The sequence below is a fragment of the Ostrea edulis genome, chromosome 2 (genome assembly GCF_947568905.1).
Source record: "Ostrea edulis chromosome 2, xbOstEdul1.1, whole genome shotgun sequence".
In the NCBI taxonomy this organism is placed as follows: Eukaryota; Metazoa; Mollusca; class Bivalvia; order Ostreida; family Ostreidae; genus Ostrea; species Ostrea edulis.
This window is the reverse complement of record NC_079165.1, coordinates 51,188,334-51,197,129: the sequence shown is the minus strand read 5'-3', so window position 1 is coordinate 51,197,129 and position 8,796 is coordinate 51,188,334. Positions and strand designations below refer to the sequence as shown.

Here is an 8,796-nt window from a genome sequence, read left to right as displayed (position 1 = left end):
TCTACGATTTCTGTGGCATAAGGATAATGACCTGGACAAAGAGATAATCGAGTTTAAGATGAGGGTTCATGTCTTTGGCAACAACCCTTCGCCTGCTGTAGCAACCTTGGGACTCAGAAAGGCGGTTGAGTTAGCAGAATTAAAAGTATGCAGACCATGTTACCAAGTTTGTAAGAAATAACTTTTATGTGGATGATGGACTAACATCCTGTCCTACCACTGAGGAATCCATTCACACTCTCAAAGACACTCAGAGTGCCTTGAAAGAATTTGGTAATCTCCGTCTTCATAAATTTGCCTCCAACAGTCTTGAGGTTATGTCAGCCTTCCCAAGTGAAGACCTAGCGACTAATCTTAAAGACTTGGATTTACATGGTATGGGGAAGCCACTTCAACATAGCCTTTGACTTAGCTGGGATGTCAACAGCGACACCTTTCTGTTCCAACTATCAAAAGACAATAAACCTGCCACACGAAGAGGTTTACTTTCAACTGTTAATGGCATCTACGACCCTCTAGGCTTTTTAGCCCCAGTAACTATTTATGGTAAACTATTGCTAAGAAAACCCATAACACAGACTCAAGACTGGGATGAGCCACTCAGAGGAACTAGAATCAATGTGGAATTCCTGGAAAGACACTCTAGGCTCACTTAAAGACTTAAGGATTCAACGCACATATGTGACAGATCTCAGTAGAACTGTGACGAAGGAACTTCAGGTGTTCAGCGACGCCTCTGAAAAGGCAATAGCAGCTGTCATTTATTTTCATACAACAGATAGCGAAGGACGGTGTAAGCTTCGATTTGTTCTGGGTAAGGCCAAAGTTGCACCCATAAGCAGACACACTATCCCACGACTGGAATTGTGTACATCAGTGTTAGCAGTAGAGATTGCCCAATTCGTCCTTGAACACCTTGACACTCATATAGACTCTGTGAAGTATTACACTGATAGCAATGTAATTCTCAGCTATGTTTGTAACGAGTCTAGAAGATTCTATACCTATGTTGCCAACAGAGTACAACGTATTAGGAAGTTCAGAACCCAAAATCAGTGGAATTGTGTCCCCACTGATCGTAACCCAGCAGACCTCGCAACCAGATGTCTACCTGCAGCTGAACTTCAAGACAGCGCTTGGTTACAGGGACCAAAACATCTAGTCATGAAGAAAGAACAGCAATGTGATGAGAATGAACATTTGCTCATTGATCCGGATGAGGATAAATAAAAATCCGTCCAGTTGTTTCGACAATGAAAACACACACATCAAATGAAAATGATGACCGACTAGAAAGCGTAATTGAACGATTTCAGCGATTTGGTGATTGGAAGACACTTGTTTTGGCAATGAATGTTCTCAGGTACCTGCTTTTCAAGTTCCAAGGTCAAGACATTGATTCTAAGACATTTTCAGAGAGGTACCAGGATACAGAGCATTATGTGATCAAAGTAGTGCAGTCTGAAGTCTACTTTGATGAGATCGACTGCATTCGACGTCAAGAGCCTCTCTTTGGAAGAAGCCCAATAGCTAACCTTAACCCCTTTTTAGATGAACAAGGACTGCTTCGAGTCGGGGTCGCATATTGAATTTTAACTTGAGCTTACGGGAGAAGAAACCTTTGATCATACCAGGACGCCATCACATAGCAACCCTCTTAGTTCGTTGCCACCATGAAAAGGTCCAGCACCAGGGGCGCCACTTCACCGAAGAAGCTATCAGGGCTGCTGGGCTATGGATAACGGGTGTGAAGCGACTTGTGTCATCTATCATTTATAAATGTGTAATGTGTCGAAAACTCCGAGGGAAATTGCAGTATCAGATCATGACTGATTTGCCAGCAGATCGGCTTGACCCTTCACCACCTTTTACCAATGTATGTTTGGATACATTCGGACCTTGGGCCATTCTTTCACGTAAAACGCGAGGAGGTAGCGCAAACTCGAGGCGCTGGGGAATACTGTCCACATGCTTGGTGACTAGAGCAGTGCACATTGAATTGGTTGAGGCGATGAGTTCATCTGCCTTTATCAATGCTGTTAGGAGATCCACTGCTATACGAGGTCAAGTCAAGACATTCCGTTCCGATCAAGGATCCAACTTCATTGGGGCTGTGGATGACTTGCGCATTGATTCCATATATATCGATGATGAACCCTTAAACAAATATCTTCACAACTCTGGTACAGTGTAGATCTTTAATCCTCCTCATGCATCTCACATGGGTGGGGCATGGGAGAGGATGATCGGCATCACCCGTAGGATCCTCAACTCCATGCTGAATGGTGCCAGTGGGAAGACTTTTACACACGATGTTCTGAACACATTTATAGCAGAGGTTTGTGCAATTATCAATTCGAGACTTCTCGTTCCAGTTTCCACAGACCCAGACTCTCCGTTGATACTTACCCCAGCAATGCTGTTAACACAGAAGACTGAGTACGAGTTTGAAGCCAACTCACTTGGAAAATTCAACGATCGTGACATGTTCAAGGCTGAATGGAGACGCGTTCAAGCTTTAGCGAGTGTATTCTGGTCTCGATGGAAGAAGTACCTTCCGCTACTACAGAGTCGACGGAAGTGGACTGAGAGCCGACGCGACATAGCCGAGGGAGATGTTGTTCTTATCAGAGACAAGAGTGTTATACAGAACTGCTGGTCTATTGGTTTAGTCCTGAAAGCCCTCAAGAGTTCCGATGACAACGTACGCAAAACTGAGGTTCGTACCATAGGGAATGGAAAGCCTGCAGTTTATATTAGGCCAGTGGTTGACATTATTCTTCTCATTGAGAGTGAACGTGTTTAAGTCTAGTGACTGTGTGATTGACCAGCATGTGAAACTGTGATTAGGTTTAGTGAGACATCCATTTCCTTAATACGCTTCTTTTCAGTTCAAATGCTGATAGTGACAACTGGAGATATCAGACGGGGAGTATTCAGTCTGTTGTTTGCTAATTTCCATGTTAAGAATATCATGTTTTACATTTGCGTGAATTAGACTTGAATTGAATATGAATGTTTATATGTACGACTTAACTTGGTATGTTTGTGCCGCCATACTGTCAGACAAGAGTTCTCGGAAACTAATCCGGTCTGAACGTTTGTATTCCACGGTCTTTTTTCCACATTTACGCTGACATACTGTGTATGACTCCACACAACGGTGAACGAGCACCACGTGTAATTGTGTGCACATGTCTCATTGATGGTTATCTGTCTGTCAAAATATACTTTCAAACGCTGATTTGAGAGTCCTTATTGAGGCAGAATAATCAGTATAGTTTCAAAATCGTGTATACATGATAGGAACATGAAATCTACACAAATCGTATTGCTTGATCAAGTACAAAATACTACTTTTTACTTTTGAGGGTTCGCTAACTCCTAACAGGAGTTAATGCCCCTGTAAGTTTGCGATTTAGTTTTAAAAATTACAACTCGTAGAGCATTAGTCGTAGAGAGATGAAAAAAACTGGAATATGATCCTTGACTTCTGACCTTTAAAATTAGGTCAAATCAAAGGTCATCCAGAATATAAAAAGATGAGAATTTTTCATAAAGTTTTCATTCTACCTTTTAGATATAATATGTTCAGGTAGTCACATCGCAACTGATTTTAACACATCACATTACGGCTCTGAACTTTGACCTTGTTTGGATTTACATAGACTTTTGTAAAAACCATGTTATGTTATGTACAGCATGGATTAGAGTTTTTGTATTCAAGGATGTTGTTTGAATATCTGAAAAGGTAGACAGACCTCTTATTGTTCGCGAACAATTAGGATTACTAGTTGAATGTATGAAATCTTTAAGGTAGCGATGGATAGCAACCACGTGATCAGTAAATATTGTGTATTTTCACGTGAATTTATTTTCCGGAATTCCTTACTCCGTCATAGAATAGTTGAAAAACAAAAAGGGGTTCCGAAAGTGTTTTTTCTCTCCTGTGACTGACTCGCCTAGAGAAAATCAGCACATACCACATAAGTATCCTATACGTCAATGTCTGTAATAATGGTAGATCAAATATCATGTCTGTGTGGTACTTTTTGCCAAACCACCAATCCATGTATAGATGCGCTACGTAAACAAAGTTGTTGATTGATGCATCGTAATGTCCGAGTGCTGGATGCCGCGAAATTAAATACTGTTTATACAGTTATTGAGAGGCTAAATAAAGTTTCTTGCAAGAAGAGGAATTTGGTGGATGCATTCAACTTGGACAATGAAATGATAGGTCCGTTTGGTGAGTGAAAAAAATGCCATTTTGTATTCAAAAGTTCAACTCACATTTCCTCTGCTATTTCACAACACGATTTATAATAACATCTGTAAGTTTAAAGGGACTGGTTCACGATTTTTGAAAAAAATATTTTGCATTTTTGATGTTAAACATTAAAAATATAACTCATTCAATGTTGGCAGCCAAAATTTTGACTTTCTGAATGCAAGAATAAAAGAAATATTTTAGCCTTAAATCTGTGTTATGTAAATAAAGACTCGAGTCTTTTTCTGTATACAAACAAACCAGTGAAATATTAATTTTGTAATAAAAAGCATCTCAATTTTACATAGTCACATATTTTAACTTTTTAGATGACACATTCTACCCAAAGAATGCTTGAAATGTGAAAGATATAATAAACTTAGATCGATATCCATTTCTTTTGAAAATTTCGTAAACAATAATATACCGCAATCTTTGTTTACAAAACAAATAACAAACTCTCTAAAAGGAGCTTCTGTGATAATGTATAACCTTAATTTTTCTGCGAAATCTTTTAAACACATTAGACAGTAGGTTTTGATCATTAAAAGTGAAAAACAAAATTTTGGGGAAAATCGTGAACCAGTCCCTTTAAGCACACGACATACATCCGATGTATTATTTTGTATGTATATATGTATTCCTTGTGTGCTTAAAATATAACTCCCACCTGTGCATGTAATTGTAAACGGATGTCATGTACAGTATATGTATACCACATTTGTAAACATGGGCTCTCAAAAGTGTGTCTCTTTTATTATGGAAATGTCGTTATGAAAATAGCATGCCTTGAACTACAAGTATCAAAATAATGAAACACAAATATCTGTATAGATCTACTATGTAGGGGTAAGGGAGAACCAGATAGAAAGTGGAAGGGGAGGGGCATATATTGAATTATAATTCCCTAGACTATAGTATACATACTATTACTTTGAAATTTCAGTGACCTAAGAAATATATCAAACCTGAGGTTTCGTGTTTCACACAAACATGTAGGTTGACAAAACCTTTTTGAAAATAATGTAAATCAATCACAAGCCTGCATGTGCCCTCTCATAGGCAAATGTATGCATTGTATGTATAAGTAAGATATGTATACTACATGTATGTCCTTCTCTTGACCCACATTCTGTAAATAAAACAGATATGATGAGTCTATGGCAGTTTATGAAAACATATATGTCATCTGATATTACAATTTATAATTTTAAAACATCAGTAATTAAATTTTCACTGAATAGGTGTTGAAACACAATTTTAAAATTCACATTGTCTGACGTAGTCTAATTACTCAATGGTATAATATAGACCTAACTGTGCAAATATCAATTATGATGGGTTTTTTTCTAGGACCAATGGAGGTTGGATAGGACCAGTGCAGGTTGAAGTGGGTTTCGAGTCAACAAGTTCAACAGCAAGAGAGGTACTATATTTTCTTAAGATAATTTTTTTTTTCATTTTAACACCAGACAGCATTTGTAAAGACAATTCTGAGTATATCAGATATTCATCTTTTTTCAATATTTAAATATATATCTATATTTTGAACAGGTACTCCATTTACAGTGATGATGACATATCCCCTGGACCCCCACAACTCCACAAATTTAAAAATGTTTGATCAAGTTCCGGAGAGGAAAGAACTACTGCAAAATTTGGGACTTGGATGAAAAACAGTAATTCACTTATGAGCTCAGAGCAGTAGACAACAAACTTTAAACTACAAATGTAAATTGTGAATTTAAGGGAAAACAAGTATATGTACTCGTGTTTTACATGTACATACCATTTGAAAGACAATAATATTGCATAAATGTAAAGGAAATTTCACTGTTGATTATTCTTTCTTTGATATATTAGTAAAAATGTGCCCATGATAGAATACCAATTTTATAACTTCAAATAATGTGTTTGAATTTTATTTGTAAATCAAAATTTAATTGAAAGATACATCATTGATACATTAATGTACATGATTTTTTTTTATAGAAAAGTTCCATAATGGAACTAATTCACCCCTCCCTTATACATACAGTGAACATTGACCTTCACCTGGGGATATTACAGTTAGTTAATGCAATATACATGCATTCTCATATATCCAATAGTGAGTTTTTGGTTCATTGTGAAACTACAATTAGGACTCTTAAGCTTATGAAAGACATACATATCTGTGGGGGTAAGATGGCTCAGATGGACTTAGTGATCCATGGGCAGTCCATGGGTTTCTTTCCATTGATATTAATTATTTATTGAAATGTGAAATGGTTCTTTAAACATGTTCGGTGTATTATACTGTATAGTGATATCAATTTCTATCAGAAAATGTGTATAGGTAATATATTGGGTCCAGTTATTACAAGAAATTGTATGAAAAATAACTAAATATTTAGGCAATCATTGTGAGTGCAAAAAGGTCACTGCAAGAGCACATACTATAGATCATTCTTAAATGGCTCATAGAAACTTCTAGTATTGTGATGTTGAATGCTCAAAGTGGTAATTTGGGAATGCTTAATCATTTAAGTTATGATAAAGTCAGTAGTTTACCTCTGCTGACGGTATCTCTTAAAATTCATTTCTGGAAGGGAGGGGGTACGGTTACAAAATTTGACATAGTTTCAGATTTAACCTCATTTGGGATATTTTTTCTATTCAATATTTTAGATATCACTTGACTTATTGTACAAATGAAATAAAATCAGAAATTTTATGAGCAGAATTTTGTTGTCAGAAAATTTATGCCTGATAGTGTTTGAAAAACGCCATATTTAGGCCAATTGTTAAGTAGAATCATCCCAATGTTTTCCTTAGATGCATTTTGAATTTCTAATTAATGTTGATTTTTTATCTGTTTGTGTTTAATTTACACAACTATATATGACAAACAATATTTCTGGTGACAATACAATTTTTATTGGTCTCTGTTAATTTGCTCAATTTTGGCATTTTTTGCCTATTGGGGCCGCAAAAGAGGGGATTTCAATCTCACTTTCCTCGAAAATTAACATGATTACCTATGTCGATTTTTTTAATATGTTTTAGGATAAAGTCCAAATATTGTAATAAATAAAATTGAGAAAAATTCAATGAGTGTTTTTTTAGGGACTAGCTATCTTGATATATCAAATCTGATAAGCCAATGGATGTTTTTATCCTAAGTTTTGTTTGTCTTCTCAAGTAGTCACATCTTCAATATTTATTACATTTTGCAATATACCATATCTCCGTGGGGGTAATGCTGCTAGTTAGCAGGGTTCCAGGGTGAGTGGGGCTGCTTTATAGCCAGGTTTTCGGAGGATAAATGGATAGAGGGAAGGTTACTCTTGTACTCTGTACAGGGAAACAGTGTATGGGCAAATGAATACGTATATCATATCATATCATATTTTTAAAAGAATTACCCTATATACATGTATCAGCACCCCTATTGTTGCCCGATCCTACACCCGGGGACCATGATTTCAACAAACTAATCTACTCTATGTCAGGAAGCTTACATGTAAAATTCCACCTTTCTAGCCCAACTAATGAAAAGGAAGTTTTATGAATGAAATTCAAATGAGGGAGAAAAGTTGCCCTACTATTGAGTATATAAGTGTAAATTGAAGTTATAGTGCGAGAGAAAAAATACTAGGAGGAATCGTTTCTTGCTTTTACACTAAACACATTAAAACTAGTTTAATCTAAATTTAAAGGGACTTTCATACGGTGATAGACTCCAAGAAATCTGGAGGTTTTAACGATACGCCTTTATACTGTACACAAACTCCGCCATAAATTTAATACAATTCAATAAAGAGAGAAAACGTGAAAAAATGCATAGTTCAGGAGATATTGAATAGGTTTTTAAAAAGTAGGCCAATGTCACAAGTTCCAACTTCACAATGAATAATAAGGTCTTGCCATAAAGAATTTACATACAAAGTATCAAATTTATATCAAGAATAGTTCCAGTAGGTTATGTTCTTTTAATAGTGGGTCAACTTTTCGAGTTCAAGGTCACAAAGTCAAAATCCATAAAATGAAATGAAAGGTTTTGCTATATGAAGTATGAATACAAAATGTAATAGATCTACCTTAGATAGTTTAGGAAATATTGAATAGGTGAATGTTTTTATTAAAAGTAGTTCAAACTTTCAGGTCAAGGTCACAAGATCACACACCATTGCATCACATGAAAGGTCTTGCTGTAAGAATGTATAAACAAAATATGAAAGCCCTAGCTTATATAGTTCAAGATATATTTTCAAAGATTCTTTCGATATACATGTACATGTACATGTGTGTCAGAAAGCTTTCAGATAAATTTCATTGATTTTGGTCCAGTGGTTCTTGAGCAAAAGATTTTAAAATGCCCTCATCCTATTTTGACATTTTCGTGATTATTTCCGCTTTGAAAAGGGAATGGCCCTTCATTTAACCAAACTTGAATCCCCTTCATCCAAGGATGATTTGTACCAAATTTGATTAAAATTAGCCCAATGGTTCTGGAGAAGATTTTCCTATATATTAGCATGTAA

General features: G+C 36.1%; 1 protein-coding gene and 1 long non-coding RNA gene across 2 annotated transcripts; both read left to right on the top strand.

The window, feature by feature from the left end:
• The first annotated feature begins 591 nt into the window (after nucleotides 1-591).
• Nucleotides 592-1,230, top strand: LOC130051459 (uncharacterized). Its single transcript, XM_056153402.1, has one exon. The coding sequence runs from the start codon at nucleotides 592-594 to the stop codon at nucleotides 1,228-1,230; it is 639 nt and encodes a 212-aa protein (XP_056009377.1).
• A 2,673-nt stretch (nucleotides 1,231-3,903) lies between these two features.
• LOC130051784 (uncharacterized) lies at nucleotides 3,904-8,496 on the top strand. The gene is made up of 3 exons (XR_008800020.1): nucleotides 3,904-4,249; nucleotides 5,624-5,696; nucleotides 5,825-8,496. It is a non-coding gene; the product is annotated as an uncharacterized LOC130051784 (long non-coding RNA).
• The last annotated feature ends 300 nt before the right edge of the window (nucleotides 8,497-8,796 follow it).